This window comes from Biomphalaria glabrata, chromosome 17 (assembly GCF_947242115.1).
Source record: "Biomphalaria glabrata chromosome 17, xgBioGlab47.1, whole genome shotgun sequence".
NCBI lineage: Eukaryota > Metazoa > Mollusca > Gastropoda > Planorbidae > Biomphalaria > Biomphalaria glabrata.
This window is the reverse complement of record NC_074727.1, coordinates 19,953,789-19,975,119: the sequence shown is the minus strand read 5'-3', so window position 1 is coordinate 19,975,119 and position 21,331 is coordinate 19,953,789. Positions and strand designations below refer to the sequence as shown.

At 36.6% G+C, this 21,331-nt stretch overlaps 1 protein-coding gene across 1 annotated transcript; it reads right to left on the bottom strand.

Moving 5' to 3' along the window:
• Positions 1-363: 363 nt before the first annotated feature.
• LOC129923616 (uncharacterized) lies at positions 364-17,105 on the bottom strand. Its single transcript, XM_056015321.1, has 6 exons — positions 16,787-17,105; positions 9,408-9,460; positions 7,216-7,397; positions 2,858-3,112; positions 2,079-2,262; positions 364-1,933 (listed from the first exon to the last, which is right to left on the bottom strand). Exons 1-6 carry the CDS (start codon positions 16,878-16,880, stop codon positions 1,628-1,630), a joined length of 1,074 nt encoding a protein of 357 aa, XP_055871296.1. The 5' UTR covers positions 16,881-17,105; the 3' UTR covers positions 364-1,627.
• Between the last annotated feature and the right edge of the window lie 4,226 nt (positions 17,106-21,331).

Below are 21,331 nucleotides of genomic sequence, written 5' to 3'. Positions count from 1 at the left end.
CATTAAATGTCGACGCTTTAAAGTAAGTTTGAAACAAACTAGATAATTATAGGTCTTCTGTTTTCATACACACCTCTTTAGCATATTGGTTCGAATGTCGGCTTGAGGAGGTTTGAGTCATGAGTTCGAATGTCGGCTTGAGGAGGTTTGAGTCATGAGTTCGAATGTCGGCTTGAGGAGGTTTGAGTCATGAGTTCGAATCCAGATAGTTCCACCTTTTTTTAATGCTTTTGAAAAACAATTACGTTAAAATTCCCCCAGATATCCCTCCCCCCCAACCGCCCATTTTCCCAACTGGTCAAGATAAGTGATAGGATATTGAGAAGGCTAAAAGCATGAAACAGAGCTAATCAAAACAATTGGTAATTTTTTTAAAATTCGAACTAATTTATTTTTGTAGGTCTAGATCTATTAGAAATTTAATTACATGACTGATTCAAACTAATTGATACTGCTACACTTTATAGGATGGCTGCCTGGTCGTGCGGTTTGTGCGCTGGACTGTCGTTCGGATTTATCGACCGTCGAGGGTTCAAACCCTGCCCGCTCCCATCTCCCGTCGTCCTGCGGGAGGTTTGGACTAGGAAGTAAACTATCTTCAACTCTGAAGGAACATCCGAAACATGCTTGCAAGAGAAAGTATTGATTGACATCTCAATAAATTTTCTTTTAAATTCGATAATATTATATAAAGTAAAATGGCGGCATTTTGTGTGAAGTTTAATGACATATTATGTATCTGTACAAAAGATTTAGTAAATGCTGGCAACTGACCACGCAGACACATTCGAGCCCCAAAACATCCCTAAGAAGATTCTCGTCACCCGAAAAAAAGGCAGTACTGCCGCTACTGCAGACCTGCCACATTCAGAGGCGTAGGGAGCAAAACGTGAGCCAGGGGTAAGAAACCTTATTGGCGCCCCCCCCCTCATTTTCCATGAACATCACATAGAAATATAAGTTTATAAATAAAAGTATTTAACTCTTTTTCTCCTAATCGACGATACCATCGTTGATTTTGACCTCATTAAATTGAATTAATGTTTAATGTTTTAAACTTGACTTTGAATTATATAAAAAGAGCATTCACAGCATTCATTTCCCTTTAATTTTATACCAAAATACAACATTTCCTGATAACAAACAACAAAGCTATTGAAGCCCAATCATAACAGGGGTAGTGAAATAGTAATGAGCAAATAAAGAATTCCTTCAAAATGTGGAAAACTAATTATGGAGAGAAAGAGTTAATAATAATATAATACAAATATCCTTAGAATGTATTACCTGATTAAAATATGTATAATAATAATTTTTTGGCGCCTCTCTGCGTGTGGAGCCCTTCTGATGATGGATCCCGGGGCATCGTGCCCCCTGCCCTCCCCTCACTACGCCTCTGGCCACATCATGAAAAAGTTTTTCAGTGGACGCTGTAATGAATTTTGTTTCTCTTTAACAAAGAAAGCTCGACCCTGGCAGTGCCAGAGATTGAGAATAAGTTCCTTTCAATTAAAATAATAATACACTGTTGAATCAAAGAAATATAAAAATGTTAAAGACATCAGAAATCTTCCATTTTTTATAGACGGCATGCTTTGACTACTAGATACTATAACGTAGCAAAGACCTACAGCCCAATATTTGACTCGGTAGGAACGGTCTGCGGCGCTTGCCCAGAATGTACCCTTGCTCGTCTTCTCTGAGCGTCTTCTTTACAAATGTAACCAAGACAAAAATACTGGAGGTCAGAACCGAACAGTTGAAATTGAAGTCGTCCTTTCGGACAACTGTAAGTCTTGAGCTTTACGTTCTGTTCTTTGATCATCTGGGGTGAGTACATGGCGCCAATCGTCTGTTGGTCAGTACTAGCCATGCTGTGGTTTAATAGGTTCTGGAATGCTCTTTTGAAATTTTTTATAAACTTCTGAATAACCTAGAGGCCAAACAAATATACATAAATACAAAATATCTATCTATCTATCTATCTATCTATCTATCTATCTATCTATCTATCTATCTATCTATCTATCTATCTATCTATCTATCTATCTATCTATCTATTGTTATATTGCCCTCACCGGTTTCTTCCCCAGTACAAATCCTCCTGCTACCCATACGATATTGTGACGGATATAATCCCACGGTGTCGTGTGAGAAACTCTAGGTCCGACTTCACTAAATCCTATCTTTGTGTCCTCAAAGTCTAAAGGTATTTCCAGGGTAAATGAGTAGTTTTTAGGTGTCTTGACATACAATAGGTTTCTGAAAAAAAAACAATAGCAACACAAATTTATAAATTGTTAATAATAATTGTTTCTTGATTGAGAATATCTTGTTGTGATAATATATCTTAGAAAATGATTTTTACAATACCTCTATTCAAGTCAGAACTTCATGGAGCCTGGAACCAAGAACACAGAACCAGGACGCGTCGCGGTTCTTACATACATATATAGCTGAGAAAAGAATTACTAGCTCGTTGGCTACATGTACAAACTCTAGCTTGACCAGGTTAATTTTTAAAGGAAAAAAAAAAGTAAATTTGGCTCAAGAACTAGATCTAGAGCAAACATCGGTCTTAAAAAAACTATCGCATTCTTGAATTTCCGAATGTAAGCATGATTGATTCAAGAGTTGAATAAATTAATGTTCAGGACAATTGTACGCTGTCTTCTAACTCTAAATTTAGAGACTTATCATTGGAGTTATTATATAAAAAGAATAACATGGCGTAGTCAGCCGTAGTGTACGGATAACTGAGATGTTTATTAAATATAATTACACTTAATATAAGCTTTGTTTTTTTAAAGTGTTTTGTTGTGTATCGCTTTTCTTATTTAAACTTAAATATAGTTACCTGAAGTAGCCAATGTCCACCCAAGCAATGTAATCAGTGTCCACGTGACCCATGTCCATGGCCATTTGTAGTGCGTCATATTTGGCGTTCATAGTGATGGGATATTCGGCTTTGACAGTGTTCGGTTTATGTATCGGATAATGAGGCTGAGAGAAAATCTTTTTGACCCTGTCCAAGTCTTTGAAAGAACCGAATTGAGACCTGTTGACTCTAATCAGCACAGTTCTTTCCGGAGGGAGATGAGATCGAATCTTTCTAAAGGAAATTTACATGTTTTGAAACAAAAACAGTTATGAACGTAAAAGAATGTAACCCTAACAATAGCACCTAACAATAGCACCTAATAATAGCACCTAACAATAGCACCTAACAATAGCACCTAACAATAGCACCTAACAATAGCACCTAACATTAGCACCTAACAATAGCACCTAATAATAGCACCTAACAATAGCACCTAACAATAGCACCTAACAATAGCACCTAACAATAGCACCTAACAATAGCACCTAACAATAGCACCTAACAATTACACCTAACAATAGCACCTAACAATAGCACCTAACAATAGCACCTAACAATAGCACCTAACAATAGCACCTAACAATAGCACCTAACAATAGCACCTAACAATAGCACCTAACAATAGCACCTAACAATAGCACCTGACAATAGCACCTGACAATAGCACCTGACAATAGCACCTAACAATAGCACCTAACAATAGCACCTAACAATAGCACCTAACAATAGCACCTAAAAACAAACAAACAATAGCACCTAAAAACAAACAAACAATAGCACCTTAAAACAAACAAACAATAGCACCTAAAACAAACAAACAATAGCACCTAAAAACAAACAAACAATAGCACCTAAAACAAACAAACAAAAATAAATTATTCCATCATACGCCTAAGCATAAGATTAAATTGATATGTTGTGCAGAACAGCTGAGGTGCCTTTTTCTACATTCAACTGTTTACACTTCTACACATCATCCTATAAAAGAACTGAAACAGACCCCTGTTAGATTATTGACAGTAAGTATATTCAGAGCACTGGTCTGTTGAAACAGCTAGCTAATTATAGTTATCCCCCATAGTCAAAAATCTATGAATTGAATTCTTTTTGACAACATTAACAAACTGTTCGTACAGAGAAGATCGTCATGTTTTGGCAGTAAGGACCATGAAACACTGACTATTTAATGCTGTTTTAGTTCATGTAAGCACGAGGGAGGTTTCATAAGGTTGCTATTGCCGGAAGTGCTAATGGATGTAAGCACTAGACTATCTATAGAATGCTTTCAATCTCATGCGACTCTAATTGCTTCTAACAACCAGTCCAACTCCCGCCTTTCACGTACCGCAGAGGCGTAGAGAGTGGGGCAAGGTGGCACGATGCTCTTGGAGCCCCCTTCGGGGGAGGAGGGCGCCACACGCAGCCTATATTTCTATTTGATATTCATAAAAAGGATGGTGGTGGCGCCAATAATGTACCTTACCCAGGGCGCACGTTTTGCTCACTACGCGTCTGAGGTGTGGCTCAGATATTTGTCCGGGGGAACTTATATTTCTGACAGAGGTATTGGCAAAGGCTACTGGCGCTTAAACCAGTAAGCTTCGGACGAATGGGGCACGTTAGCCTTGGTTGGCTACCCAACTAGATGAAGGTTAAATCTGAATCCAAAACTCTGCTGCTTTGTGATGTTCATGGAAAATGTGGTGGGGGCGCCAATAAAGTACCTTGCCCCGGGCGCACGTTTTACTCACTACGCCTCAGTAAGCTTCGGATAAAAGGTAAAAGGCTACCCAACTAGGTAAAGGTTAACTCAGAATCCAAAATTCTGCTGCCCTGTTAGTTGATCCCAACATGGGAAAGTCTGTCGTCTCATTAGTTGAGATGAAGCATAGTTGTCCACTACATGAAGCCAAGCCTAGGGAAAGACCATATGTACATAGACTCCAATGTAATGGGGTTTAAAAGAGCTAACTGGGTTATATACTAGTAAAACAAAAGTAAATTTCCCCATTCAGTCCTGGTGGTCTATAAGGCAGATGATGTAAAGGTCATCTGTTTCTGTGGCCTACGGTTAACAAAGGTGTCATGTGGCCAGAACAACGACCAACCGCCTTTACTTTTCGACCTACTAATGTCCACTAGCGGATCCAGAACTTTGGAGTGGGGGAGCGATTTTTTTCCAAACCCTAACGCCCAGTAAAGCCTAACCCTATGCATAAACGTGCGTACAGCACACACACACACACACACACACACACACACACACACACACACACACCACACACACACACACACATACGTGTGTATATATATATATATATATGAGAATAAAAAAAGCAGCATTTCTCAACCTTCGGCGAAAAACAAAACAACTGGCGCTATAAGGGGTTGTGGGTTCCGACGACAAAAGCGTTTTCTTCCTTATTTCACTGCAGAAACGCATTCTCCTGACAAGTACAGCTCATTATTAATCAATGGAGTTCGGGGCGAAGCCCCGACGCCAAAAGTATTTTCTCGCATTCTTCTCTGCAGAAACGCATTCTCTTGACATCTACAGCTCATTATTTATCAATGGAGTTCGGGGCGAAGCCCCGACGCTAAAAGCGTTTTCTTACATTCTTCACTGCAGAAAAGCATTCTCCTGTGAAGTACAGCTCATTATTCATCAATGGAGTTCGGGGCAAACCCCGACGACAAAAGCATTTTCTTGCTTTTTTCACTGCAGAAACGCATTCTCCTGACATCTACAGCTCATTATTCATCAATTCATCATTATTCATTCATTATTCATCAATGGAGTTCGGGGAGAAGCCCCGATGCTAAAAGCGTTTTCTAACATTCTTCACTGCAGAAACGCATTTTCCTGACAAGTAAAGCTCATTATTCATCAATGGAGTTCGGGGCGAAGCCCCGACGCCAAAAGTGTTTTCTTGCATTTTTCACTGCAGAACTTCTCCTGACCCAAAGCTCATTATTCGTACTATTCAAAAAGGACATTTTGAATAATGTTGTACTTGAAAAATATTGTAATATGAATTTATAGGCCCTTAATACATAGCAAAAAAAAAACAAAACGATTTGTTCCTTGAGAAGATAAGATACGCCACACATTTATATTTGGCCTTGAGGATCGCCGCCGAAAAAAAAATAATTCGATAAATAGTATTTAATAAAATGGAGGTATAAATTGTGAGTTATAGTCCCAAATTTATATAACTAGAAAAATATCAGATTGAGTAAAGTTTGTGAAAAGGCGACTATGAAAAGATTTCTGGGTTTATAACTCATCTCAATGATGACTCTTATACTTTAATAATTTCTGCTAAAGAATGCATTTGGGTGGGGAGACTCGATATAAGAATTTAATTTCTAGTATATATAAATTATATTAGTGACAGACGGGTTTTTAAATTTTGTAATTTCTTAACTACAATGCAAAAAGAAAAAGTATTGATATCGCCCCTCCCACCTGGTACAACCCTTTTTTATTTAAATTTGCTAATAATACAATTTGAGACTAGAGTGTGGTACGACGTAATATACAATGGGTCACATATCAATACGTAGTTTATATTATATAGATATTCAACTAATTTTGTTCACAAACTATGATTTCTCCATAAAAACGGACCGCCCACCCACACAAAGGGCTAAGGTGGGAAGGGCAGTAGAGGTATTCGCCCCCCCCCCCCACCAATCGACAAACAGGGAACGACATAATATAAAGATCGGTTAAATTATCAATATCATATGGATATATAATTGATTCTCGAAAGTGTATGGGGGGGGGCGGGATTGATACCATCGCCCCCTCCCGACCCCACCAAATCGGGTCGGCCGAGTGGGGGGGGGGGGGCGATCGCCCCTACCGCCCCCCCCCCTGTATCCGCCAGTGCTAATGTCAGGTACCCAATAGAGCTGGGTGGACTCAGAGGCGCCCAAAAAATCCCGAGATTAAAAATACCAGTCTTCAGCAGGATTCAAACCCAGGACCCCGGTTCGGAAACCAAGCGCTTCACCGCTCAGCCACTGCGCCTCCGGGTTATATACTAAAAACGGATCAATTTTTTGGACGAATGATAATATGCTCGGCTCAGTGGGTCTTGAGTTTGAGACTTGAAGAGGATTATCTTAAGACGTCTCGGGTATCTATCAAATTTAATTCGGGAAAATGTGAAGCATTTGGCTGTTGTGTTGCCCTCGTGACCTTCTCGTTTATTACTGAACTTAAGTGCCAATCAGAAACTTTATATAATTTACTTGCTCAAATTTTACCCCCACCCCGCTCTTTTTGGAAATGTGATACGTCCCTCTGTTGGTACACATGTACTTACTTGAGATGATTCATTGTTGTGTCATCTGTGACAAGAGCCACCAGTTTATTAGACATCCAACCGAAGGTTCTCATCCAAATTCTGTAAGTGTCAGTCGTGAATTTATTTTGCGACTTATCAAGTGGAATGTATAGTGTAACCATAGTAATCTCGTAAGGATTAGGATTCGACTTTTTGGTTTGCTAAAAATTGTAAAAGGAATTCGGATTTAGATTAAAATACAAAGAAAGCAACAAAAAACAAAATAAAAGCTTAGAAAAGTCAAGGACAAATACTTATCTTCTTCTTATATAATACAGACGTTACTTCAAACAAAAAGATGATTACGCCCTAAGCGTCATGCATTTAGTCATGCATAATTAACCAATGACCTAAATACTGCCAAGTCACTGGTTTCCTGGCTAGCTCAGGCAACCCATTCCATGCTCTAATAGCACTAGGGAAGAAGGAGCATTTGTACAAATTTGTCCTAGCATATGGAACGAGAAATGTGCCTTTTTCTTTGTGTCTTTCTGAGTATTTTATTAAATTTTGTTTTTGTATTTGAAGTATATGGTTCAGTGTTTTATGTAATGTATAATTGCTACTTTACTTTGAAGTCTTCTATCCTGAAGGCTTTCTAAATTTAGTGATTTTACTAAAGGTGTTATTCTAGTCAAATGTGAATATTTGTTTGTTATAAATCTCTGTTCTTTTTTTGTGTCTGTTCCAGTTTCTTAATGTTTTCTTGAGTTAAGGTGTCCCAAACAGAGGATGCATATTCTTTTATTGGCCTAACAAAGGTTAAATAACATTTTAGCTTTATGTTCTTATTTGATTTATAATTTATAGAAATTTCTGTTAATAAACCCTAATGCTTTGTTTGATGTTTTGATAAATTCATCAATATGGGGATTCCATGACAGTTTTTCATTTATTATAACACCTAGGTATTTGCGTTTTTAGTCTGTGTTACTGGTTTGCCATGAATAAGATAAGTGGAATTAATTTGTTTTAGTTTTTTTGTTACTCTTAACAACTGACATTTTTCTGGGTGGTAAGATATGATTCAATTTGATTCCCATTTCTGTAATTCATCTAATTCTCTTTGTAAAATTTCTGTACCTTGTGTTGTTTTTATTGTTCTAGAAAGTATGCAATCGTCTGCAAATAATCTGACTTTTGTTCCAAAACTAATGCAATTTTGTAAATCATTAATGTAAATTAAAACTATACTATATCAATGTAGCTGCAATATAAATGGCGGGAATGTTTGAACCCCAGTTGCTACAGACACATTATTTTTGTCTCAATTTATGACATGAATAGTAGATTAGGACATAGATTACCTCTTGATGTAATTTATGACATGAATAGTAGATTAGGACATAGATTACCTCTTGATGTAATTTATGACATAAATAGTAGATTAGGACATAGATTACCTCTTGATGTAATTTATGACATGAATAGTAGATTAGGTCATAGATTACCTCTTGATTAAATTTATGTTATGCATAGTAGATTAGGACATACATTACCTCGTGATGTAATTTGTGACATGAATAGTAGATTAAAACATAGATTAACTCTTGATTAAATTTATGACATGAATAGTAGATTTAAACATAGATTAGGACATAGATTAGGACATAGATTAGAACATAGATTAGGACATAGATTAGAACATAGATTAGAACATAGATTAGGACATAGATTAGAACATAGATTAGGACATAGATTAGAACATAGATTAGGACATAGATTAGGACATAGATTAGGACATAGATTAGAACATAGATTAGAACATAGATTAGGACATAGATTAGAACATAGATTAGAACATAGATTAGAACATAGATTAAGACATAGATTAGAACATAGATTAGAACATAGATTAGGACATAGATTAGAACATAGATTAGGACATAGATTAGGACATAGATTAGAAAATAGATTAGAACATAGATTAGGACATATATTAGAACATAGATTAGAACATAGATTAGGACATAGATTAGAACATAGATTAGGACATAGATTAGAACATAGATTAGAACATAGATTAGGACATAGATTAGGACATAGATTAGAACATAGATTAGGACATAGATTAGAACATAGATTAGAACATAGATTAGGACATAGATTAGAACATAGATTAGGACATAGATTAGGACATAGATTAGGACATAGATTAGGACATAGATTACCTCTTGATATAATTTATTTTTCTTTAAAATAGAAATCAATGAGCCACGAAAATCTGAAAACAAGAAAATCAAAAAATACTTAAAAATAAAACAATATCTCCTTTATGCAACTTATTGCTTTTCTCTTCAAAATAAATAAATGCTAGATTAAAAACAATGACATTTTTTTTACCTCGCCCGTTCTCCCAGAGAAAGAATCCTGGTTAAACGAAAGTATAGATCATAGACTTATATATTATATCTTGACTGGAAACCGGAAACACATTCCTATCCGCGATTGATCGATTCACAGACCTATAAATAAAGATTTTTATGTATGTAACTCTTTTTCAAGCTGTAAGGAAAGTCGCCACAATCAATCTTTTCTGTCTTAGAAAAGTAATGATTTATAATTTTTAAAGTTTAGAAATAATGCAAAATCATTTCTCGGATTTTCTTTAGAATCACAATACTATATATTCACGCAAATATATCAAACAAAGCCATTTCCTGTTGTTTTTCATTGAGATAACGTTTTAAAAATCCCGGAAATCGAAATAATTTATGTCTGTTATTTAATCATCTTATGTACATTTAAATAGATTGATTACCTAGACCTTTCTAGATGATGTATCTAAATAATAATTATGAGACGATAGCACTCTTATTTTTGATGTTCAATTACTAGATCTAGATCTAAAAATTAAATTACATGTTACATAGGTTAGGGTTGAAAAAAAGCTTTACTTCCTTTAGCTACTTTACAAAACAACGCCCTGTTTCAACTTTTAAAAAACATTTTCACGACATTATTTGTAGTTTTAAAACATCTCCATGTCCAGTCTAGATACAATATATATATAATCTATGGTAGAGATCTAGTACACTTTATAATATTCCAATGAAAAGCATTTAGATCTCGACTTAGAAGACGATACGCCAAATTGTCAGAAAAGCCTTGCATTTGGTAATGCCCGAAAGCGATAGTCAATTCAAAACCGATGTTGGATATAAATCTTCACCACTAGCCAAATTTGAATTTATTTAATGTTTTTTATTAAAAAAAAGATAACGGTCAGACTAGAGTTGATCCCCGTGTGTTCAACGAGCTAGTCATTCTTTCTCAGCATAATCCATCAACTGCTAAATTCTTAGAAAAATCGTTAGAGCCGTTTTAGAGATCATCGTCCAGGTTCGGCTCTCCATGAAGTTATGACTTGAATTGTAAATTTAAGACAATAAGTAGAATACATGTATTGGTGGATTTTGTCGTTGAGGGATTCTGTGACTTAAGCCCAGAGTCATTAAATAAAGTAGGGAAGGAACCATTCCCAAAAAGAAGAATGCGTGCTGTAATTCACGTGACCACAATAATCCAGCTGTGATTTGCTGTGACCTAGTATTTTGATTAGGTCATAAGACCAGTGACTTCTGCTGTACTGGCATGTTAGTCCAGTGGTACTCTGTGGTCCCAAAATATATTATCTAGGCTATTAACTAGAGCCTCTAGATAGACATCATTACTGAGACAGATAAGTAAATAATACTAAGATTTCAGTTGCAACAAAAAACAAAGAGTTGATTTAGAAACAAAAGGAATAGATCATGTAAAATAAAACAACGGAAATAAAGGCTATCAAAAGAAAATGAAATAATGAAACAAATCAAAATAGTAGGACAGGTTCAGTTCAAAATAATCAAAGAACCAGCATCACAGAGGCACAATAGAGGCTCATCTAAAAAAAACAAAAGGATGGTTTACAATACTATAATACATGTCATGACAATTAAATGACGTCATCCATGAGACACACTACAGTCTCGTATCAAAACAAAAGATGTCTTTTACAACAAAAATATATAGGGGAGGATAAGAGACAAAGTAGACTTTAGTTATACTATTTACATAAACCAACTTATTACTAACAAATAAATAAAGTCTACATAGCTCATTATCGAAACACTCTTCCCATAACAGTGGCACACTCCTCTTGAGTAATACAGTTAGAGCACAACAACACAAGAATTAGTTAAACATTATGGAGACTTAGTTCAAAATACACTGGTTAGCTCAAGGACTCAAGAGAGAGTGGCAATTGTAAACAGTTAACAGGGACTTAAATCAAGTACTAAAGGGGACTAACTCTTATTGAAAAAAGAGTAGCTACTTCTATTGTCCTTCTTGTCACACTTGCATATTTCACGATATAATTTTTTTTTAAACGTATATAAAGTAGTTTTGTGAACTATAATAATAATAAGAAGAATTACACCAAAGCTTGTCCTCGAGTCCCAAGATAGAGGAGGAGTCTAGTATTTCACTTGGCTATGTAACCCAGATGTAAAATTCTCCTTTCAGACCTTCTGGTCTATAGGGCAGAAGATCTAAAGGTCATCTATTTCTGTGGCCTACGGTTTATGGTGGCCAGCACAACGAGCCACCGACTTTACTTTTTCCTCAACTAAGGTCTGGTACCCATTAGAGCTGGGTGGACTCAGAGGCGAACAGGGATCCAGAAAATAAAAATCCCAGTCTTCACCAATATTCGAACCTGGGACCCCGGTCACTAGCGGATTCAGAACTTTAATCGCGTGTAGGATTGGCGTTTTCCATATTGAATGACACCCCGAAATGACAATTTTGTCTGTTTTAAGGAGATTTGCATCAGTTTTCCAAAGATTTTAATAATTTCAGGAGATTTTCATGACTTTTTCTTATATTTTATAATTTCAGTAGAATTCCAGGAGCCCTTTAATAAGTTAAAATGGTTTAATTTAATAATTTACACCTAGAATTCGCATCGCGCGGGGCCTATGAAAGTGCGGGGCCTACTGCGGCCGCATAGGCTGCAGTGGCCTAAGTAAGGCCTGAAGTTTGTAACCCTAGAGTAGCCAAAAGTGGTCGTGTTTCGACCTGAGGCCTGTGACCTTCAGTTGGCTGTGTAAGCCGGAAGTTTGTAACCCAGTGGTCAAAGGTGGTCATGTGTTGACCTGAGGCCTGTGACCTTTATTTTACTCTTGTAAATGTGTACTCTCCAGAATGAGACGATAATGTAACATATGACTAGGGCTGTGTGCCATATTATTTTTGAGTATCTTTTGTTTACTTTTTGTTGTGTCGGCCTGTGAGCTGATGGCCATTTATTTTTCTGATGTAAATAAACTTTGTAAATATGTTTACCTGCGACTTTGTAAAGTCTTTTGTTGCATACATTAGTTGAATTGTATACCTGGAGGTTATACCTAATAACCTAGGCATTACAAGAAGGGACGAACGTGCCAGCACACTTTTAACACTGATCTGTTGATCTAAAGTACCTCAGTCTAGCTATAATTCTAATAGAATATTTTTAGCTATACCCGCTACTAGGTAATGTGAACTGATTATATTTGTTCATGAATCCTCTTTAGGTCACATGGGGGCTCGTCACTTTTCAACATGACTCCTCTTTAGGTCACACGGGGTTCGGGGCGGAGTTCCGCTGTCAAACACTATTTCCGGTATTGAAAGCCAACAAAATGCATATTCTGAGGTATATACAGTGCACTATCCTGCTGTTAAAAATTTTAGTTCAAAAACCTAATCTGCTATTCATACATATTTAGATCCTCAGGCGCAGTTCGGCGCATAGGGCAGTCAGCTGCTTCCACAAAAATCTGTCCCTGGCAATGTCTGGAGCCTTTTTTCACCTGCTCTGAGGTCCTCCATGAAAGTGTGGCGCCAAGTTATACTAGGATTTCCCTGTTTGCGCTTTCCTCGTAATTGCCTCTATGTCAACGCAACTCTTATTATGGAGTCATTCATTTGGTTGGAGAACATGTCCCGCAAACCTCATGCGACGCTCTGTCATAACCTTATTAAGGGGTCGACTCCCAGTTCGGCAAAGGATTTCCCTGATTGAGACCCTATCTCTATAATTGACTCCTAAAATCCATCTTAGCCATCTTTGTTGAGTCACATTTTTCAATTTCGACATATTACTATTCACTACACTTTATTAATGGAGCCCACCCCCTGGTAGACATGTGTAACCTCTCTTGGCTACGCTCTTGGAATTAGGTGACTGTAGTTTGCTTTAGACTTTATATCGAAAAGGGAAGTTTTATCGTCAAGATCATCTGTTGGAGGTTTTTAAACTAAAAAATCTCTGGAGTTTGTTTTTTTTAACAAATTAAAAACCCTTTTAGCTACGCGCATAGAATTTGGTGAATTTAGTTTGCTTTAGAATAATACTGCAGAGAGAGGTTTTAACTTCAAAACTCTTAGTAGGGGGATTTTAAACTCGAAACCATCTCGAGGGTTTTTAAACATAAAAAGCCCTCTGGTGGAGGGGGGTTTAAACTCACCCCCCTCATGGCATGGCTAGGCTGATAGAATTTAGAGTGTGTAATTTGCTTTTTTTTTTTTTAATAAAAGCTATTTTTTAACTTCAAACCCCGCTAAAGGGGGATTTAAACTGAAACCCCCCTGTCTACGCTCATAGCATTTTTGAATGTGTAATTAGCTTATTTTATATTGAAGAGGTGTATATTTCTTTGACAAGATCTATTATCTCTATATCTATAAGATATGGCCATATTACAAGATCCCAGGGCTTGCAAAGACCTTCCTTCAGGAAACACTGGAAAAAAAACAACTTAAAAAACAACTTATATTAAGCGTAGTTATATCAATTAGTTTCGATCAGTCATGTAATTAAATTTGTAATAGATCTACAATAATGATAGTAAATTTTTGCGATTAGAAATATTTTTTATCAATTGTTTTTGTGAAGCGCGATTTCCAGCTGTTAACTTTCTGAATAAGCTATGATGCTATCGCTTGTCTGGACCAGTTGGAAAGGGGTGGGGGGGGGGGAGAAAGGAGGGGATATCTGGATGATCGCTTTTCAAATGCGTTGATTTAAAAAAAAAAGGTAAACGGCCTGAATTCCGACTCGAGAGCTAAAGCCTCAGTTTTAATAAGTCAATACACTAACCATTGTGCCAGGAAAAATAGAAGGTTTTATAGTTATCTATTGTTAGTTTCAAACTTTTCTCTCTACAAAGTATTAGGAGGACTAATTCAACTAATACCACTTTATCAGTTAAATACCATTGCTTTCCCTTGTTCGAGACACCAAACAAAATACTTAACAGTTAATAAAGCTAAAGGGTAGGAGAAGGTGTGAAGAGCGGATTAGATCATTAGACGAACAATAGTATCTGATAGATATCTGATAGATACCTGATAGATACCTAATAGATACCTGATAGATATTTGATAGATATCTGATAGATACCTGATAGATACCTAATAGATACCTGATAGATATTTGATAGATATCTGATAGATACCTGATAGATACCTGATAGATACCTGATAGATATCTGATAGATACCTGATAGATACCTGATAGATATTTGATAGATACCTGATAGATACCTGATAGATACCTGATAGATACCTGATAGATACTATACTGCTATGTTACAAGCTGACTAGAACTGGGTTCGTGGTCGAGAGGCTAAGTACGCTTGAACTTGGCTTGGCTTGGATACCTATGAAGGGGGCTCGAGGTTTGACACCCGACTCGGGCAGACTTGTGTTTACTGAGCACGGGTAGGTCCCTAGATACCCCCTCCCCCCACCCACTGGTCCCCAACTGAGATTGGACCAAAGCGCTCTGAGCATGCTATGAGCATGAAAGTAGCACTAAATAAAAGCCATAATTTATTTATTATTATATCGTCTCAAAATCATCTATATTATCTACTCTTTTTTGGGTTAAACATGTAACATACAATAGCAGCACGAAGGTACCAAGGTTATAAAGAGAAGAAGGTGACCCGACCTTCGCCCAGCAGTGACAGGGTACCAAACTAAGATCCACTTTCACACTCCCGCTCTCCCAAAAGAGCGTTACCGTTATAGAGTCGGACCTATGCAATGTTTTTATAATATTACACATTATAATTATGTTAATTATCTAGAAAACTCTTTAAAATAAATTTAAATTAGGTGTTTAAAACTGTAATCAAATAAGATCTCAGAAGTTTTAATAAACTTTACAATTCGATTGTTGTATCGGTGATAATGTAGAATTTAAAAGTCTATAAAGTTGGCAAAAAGTTGACAGCGTTTTGTTAATAGAATCTGATTGGTCGACCTGATTTATTTTCCGTCTTCTGAATTTATTTCTGTGTGTGCTCAGCGCTTGTATTATAGTTCTTTAACAAAATGAAGTTCAAAACAGGCGTATTGAACTAAATTAATAACTTATATATTAATTTTTAATGTTTTTTTTCAAAGACATTATTTTCGGCGGCGATCCTTAAAGCCTTAATCTAAATCTGTGGAGTATCTTATCTTTCAAGAAACACAACTGTTGTATTTGCAATGTACTTAGGGCCTATAAATTCACATAATAATTTTTAAAAGTAAAAACATTATTCCAAGAAGTCTTACCAATGAAACATGCGTCAAACTAGTCGAAAAACTGAAGAGCGTTTAACCCTCGTGCTGCTGGCGTCTTATACTGACCAAACGTTCTGTTGGCGTCTTATTCTGACCAAACGTTCTGTTGGCGTCTTATTCTGACCAAACGTACTGTTGGCGTCTTATTCTGACCAAACGTTCTGTTGGCGTCTTATTCTGACCAAACGTACTGTTGGCGTCTTATTCTGACCAAACGTTCTGTTGGCGTCTTATTCTGACCAAACGTTCTGTTGGCGTCTTATTCTGACCAAACGTTCAGTTGGCGTCTTATTCTGACTACAAAAGCCTACTACAAGAGGTCTCGCTTAACATGAAGATAATATTACGAGAAATACGCGTAATAAAGATTATCACTCACATTTCAGTATCGGCCATTTCCACCACGTACTTTATATAAACTAAATTTGACCTGCCTTTTTGAATAGGATGAACAATGAGCTGTGGATGTCAGGAGAATGCGTTTCTGGCAGTGAAGAGCGCAAGTAGACGCTTGAAAATAAACAAGTGTAGGAACAGGTCGATGCTGACTGCGTGTTATTTGATAGCAGTCACAAGGATAACTAGTAAGTTAGTTCCACAATTCTGGAACATTATGCACGAGTGTCATCAGTTAAGTACAAGTGTTTATTTGTGGTGAAATGGTGTAATGTAAACAGACGATAACAAAATTTTAAAATAAAATTTCGGAAAATTATTTTCAGAAATCGCTAACTCCCTCAACTGGGAGTGTAAAAAAATTAAATGTAAATTTATAACACAGCATGAATGTAAATTTAAAGACATTATACACAGTTAGCATATATATATGAGGCCCCCCATTCCCAAAATTTTGTGTAATGAGGCCCTCGATATGAAAAGGTTGCCCACACCTGCACTAGATGGACACACAACTTCTGAGCTACTTTACACACTATTAGCTTACCATGATGAGATAAATAGAAGTTTAGAATCCATACAAATGTTCCAAAGCTGGCCAAAAGTATGACAAAGTAGCTCCATTTTATTTTCCTATTCATATTTACATTACAAATACAAACTGGACAGTCTCTCGGACTCGCTCTCTTTCAACGTATAGAAGACACGTGCACTGTACGGGCTTGAAGAACGAATTCGTTGCCTGACCAATCCAGTCTTCACATCCAATAGTCTAAAACTAATAAAGAAGGAAAAAAAAATAGCTTCAACAAAAAGGACAATAATAACATCACAGCAGGTGACACGCCAACACCCCACCGAATGTGTAAACCAACTATTGTGGTCTACAGTCAAATAGGAACAAACAGAGAATCACATCAGACATGCAATACTTTGTCCGTTTTTGTTTGGTTACTTTGCATATTTGCCTTGCTCTGAAACAAAAAAGGGGGCTTGTTTAAAGAGGATCTATTTCAACTATGTCATTGGATCTAAGCCTAACCAAGTCTAGATAAATGTATTCTAGTTCTGGAGTCTGACGATAAACTCAACAAAGGCAAGAAGGCTTACTTGACTACGATTTTGTCAACTAAAAAAAAACGAAATGCTTAGAAAGTTTTATTCTGCAAATCTAAAAATTGCCAAAAAAAAGTGTCATATAACTTTAACAAAAAAGCATAGCTTATCAACACTTATCCTGTACACCGAATACACCAACAAAGCATAGCTTATCAACACTTATCCTGTACACCGAATACACCAACAAAGCATAGCTTATCAACATTTATCCTGTACACCGAATACACCAACAAAGCATAGCTTATCAACACTTATCCTGTACACCGAATACACCAACAAAGCATAGCTTATCAACATTTATCCTGTACACCGAATACACCAACAAAGCATAGCTTATCAACACTTATCCTGTACGCCGAATACACCAACAAAGCATAGCTTATCAACACTTATCCTGTACACCGAATACACCAACAAAGCATAGCTTATCAACACTTATCCTGTACACCAAATACACCAACAAAGCATAGCTTATCAACATTTATCCTGTACACCGAATACACCAACAAAGCATAGATTATCAACACTTATTCTGTACGCCGAATACACCAACAAAGCATAGCTTATCAACACTTATCCTGTACACCGAATACACCAAAAAGCATAGCTTATCAACACTTATCCTGTACACCGAATACACCAACAAAGCATAGCTTATCAACACTTATCCTGTACACCGAATACATCAACAAATCATAGCTTATCAACACTTATCCTGTACACCGAATACACCAACAAAGCATAGCTTATCAACACTTATCCTGTACACCGAATACATCAACAAATCATAGCTTATCAACACTTATCCTGTACACCGAATACACCAACAAATCATAGCTTATCAACACTTATCCTGTACACCGAATACACCAAAAAAGCTAGCTATTTATGTATTTTGCACTATGGATGAAAATCTCTGTTATTTTATTGATGAAAAGTAATGTGTATTCTTTTATGTATTGAACATGTCAGGCGCAGTACCAGAATGCGGATTCTTTTAGCAGTGATGCCCAAAATACCGCCCGATGGCCACATCCGCACTTTCATAGGTCCCGCGCTAACTTCACTAGTAAATTATTAAATTTAACCATTTTAACTTTTAAAATGTCCAGAAAAATAGACAAAATGGCCATTTTTGGTTGCCATTTAATATGGAAAACGCTAATTCTACTCGCGATTAAAAAACAACAACAAACATTGTCAGCTATCATTTAATACAAATAAAAGGGCGAATTTCAACCAAAACAGGAAGTTCCAATACTTAATTTACTGTAATAGTCACTGGCATATGAATATAAATCTTAATCTATCTAGATCTCTTACAAAAAAAAAAAATCAAAAGTGATATTTTGCTAGTCGATATTAAATCTAAAAGGCAGATCTGAATGTTTATCGGCTTTTTGTTGGAAAACTACCTTCTATTGTAGATGGATCGTAAAGTTAATTTGATTGTGATTTTGCACTTTGTAAAGTATGATTGATTTTTTGTAGACGTGGCCCGCAACACGATTGTCGGAAATAAAAATGGTCCGACGGCCGAATAAGGTTGAGCATCACTGCTATGAGTGAATATTAGTTGCATAGCAGATTACTAAGTAGAACAAAATTAGAAAGGTATTACTAGTTCAAGAAGCAAATGAACAAGCTATCTGATAGATGTGAATACATGTCAAGGTAAATCTGTTAGTAATGAAAATCATTAGCTGAGAAATATAACAAAGAGAAGAACTGATAGTTTGAAAAACTCCCCCCCCCCCAAAAAAAAAAACAACAAAACACTTCTCTCTTATAAAAGGCCGGAACACTGACCTGCAACGTCATTACCTGTCGGCAGTTTAGACCAATAGCTACATCGTACAGACCTGTGACGTGGCAACGAGCTATTGGTCTAAACTGCCCACAGGATGTGACGTTGCAGGTCAGTGTTCAGGTCTTCCATAACCATTGGTCTCGTTTAACCTGACCTGATTTCTGTAAAAATAAATTTCAAACAGATCTCCCATCCCCCTCTCGCTCTGCTTCTATCTCTCTCTGTCTCTATCTCTCTCTGTCTCTCTATCTCTCAAAAGAGAGAGATACAAACAAAGTCCATATCAATGTATATGCTAGCTTACCGCATGCTGCAAAACAATTGACTTGACAACACAATCCCGCAACAGGTGGGCTTGCAAATTGAAAGGCTATTTGCACAATCAACAAAGAAACGTAACTCCTTTGTTGAGAAGACCAAAGAGAAGACAACCTTACAACTGCTACTGAATCTACCACTATTCAGTGTTGAGAACATGTTAATGTGTACGATCTCAGCTACACGTTGTGTTGACACTCCACCAAGCGTAAAGTGAATAGTTTTAAATGTATTGCGGGTTACGAATATTTATTAGAATTCTATATGAAAGCTTAGCGTCATGTTTTATATGTGCTTTAAAAGTACAAATAGTAAACTGTATGATGGTATGTACATGATGTAGCCTAAGAAAAGCTTAGGCGCCAACTTGCCTTAGCTGACATAGAAGAGAGCACCTGGTGGCATGCTCAGAAAAGAGATACCTGGAGGTCACTCACAAAATCCGTTCCTGAAGACAGACGTATACGGCGAAAATAAAATCTTAATCGACTCCTGGTGGACAATGGTTATGCTTGCTCCGATTGTGTCAAAATATGTAGGTCGCAGCTGGGGCTGCATAGCCACGGGAAATACTGCGTTCCTCAGTAATCTTCGGACTAGAAGACATGTCTTATTGGTCTAAGCCAGTAGTTCCCAATTTTTCAAAAAAGGTTGTTGTTTTGACACAAAAAGGCGTAGACGTAGACGTTTTGGCGCAGACGTTTTGGCGCAGACCTTTTGGCGCAGACGTTTTGGTGCAGAAGTTTAGGCTCGCTTGTCAAGGGAGGCATCAACGAAAAATAAAAAGCCTTGGATCCTAAGCGGCTTCATTATGTACTTTTGTTGAAGTTTCGGAGGGCCGGGAAAGACCGCGTCACAAGCAGGATGCCGTGCTATGGCAGTAGTTTGGACATCCCTGGTCTAAATATTTTAAAGCTTGGCCTAATTTTAGTGCTTTATTATTATATTTGGTTTGTCAAGAATGGCTTTTGCTAGTTTAAGTGGTTGGTTGTTTGGAGGGGGGGTTGTCAAGGATAGCTTGGGTTAGTTTGAATTGTTGGGGCTTTTTATTTTTTTCAAGATTAGGTGGAAGATTTGTGTGATAATACTATTTACCATAGTAGTTGTTCTTATGATTATACTATTGACCATAGCAGTTGTTCTTATGATTATACTATTGACCATAGCAGTTGTTCTTATGATTATACTATTGACCATAGCAGTTGTTCTTATGATTATACTATTGACCATAGCAGTTGTTCTTATGATTATACTATTGACCATAGCAGTTGTTCTTATGATTATACTATTGACCATAGCAGTTGTTCTTATGATTATACTATTGACCATAACAGTTGTTCTTATGATTATACTATTGACCATAGCAGTTGTTCTTATGATTATACTATTGACCATAGCAGTTGTTCTTATGATTATACTATTGACCATAGCAGTTGTTCTTATGATTATACTATTGACCAATAGCAGTTGTTCTTATGATTATACTATTGACCAATAGCAGTTGTTTTTATGATTATACTATTGACCAATAGCAGTTGTTCTTACTTGTGCTAAATTTAATTTCGTCTTTGTTCCTTAACAATTAAAAATAATTAAATAAAATAGCTACAAAGCTTCAGAAATTCATTCTTCTGGCTTCTACAGTGCAAGAAGTTAGAGTACAAGTCAAATAAATGATTATAAGTGGGGAAAAGGCCGATACTTAGATATAACAGATATTCGAAGCAGTAGAGCTTTTAGCTTAGTAATGGGCTTGATTTCCGTAAGATTATCTTGTTAAGCAAGAAGTTTAGTGGCGAGTGTGTTTCGTTAGCGCCAATGAAGACAGCGGAACAAAGGTACTTC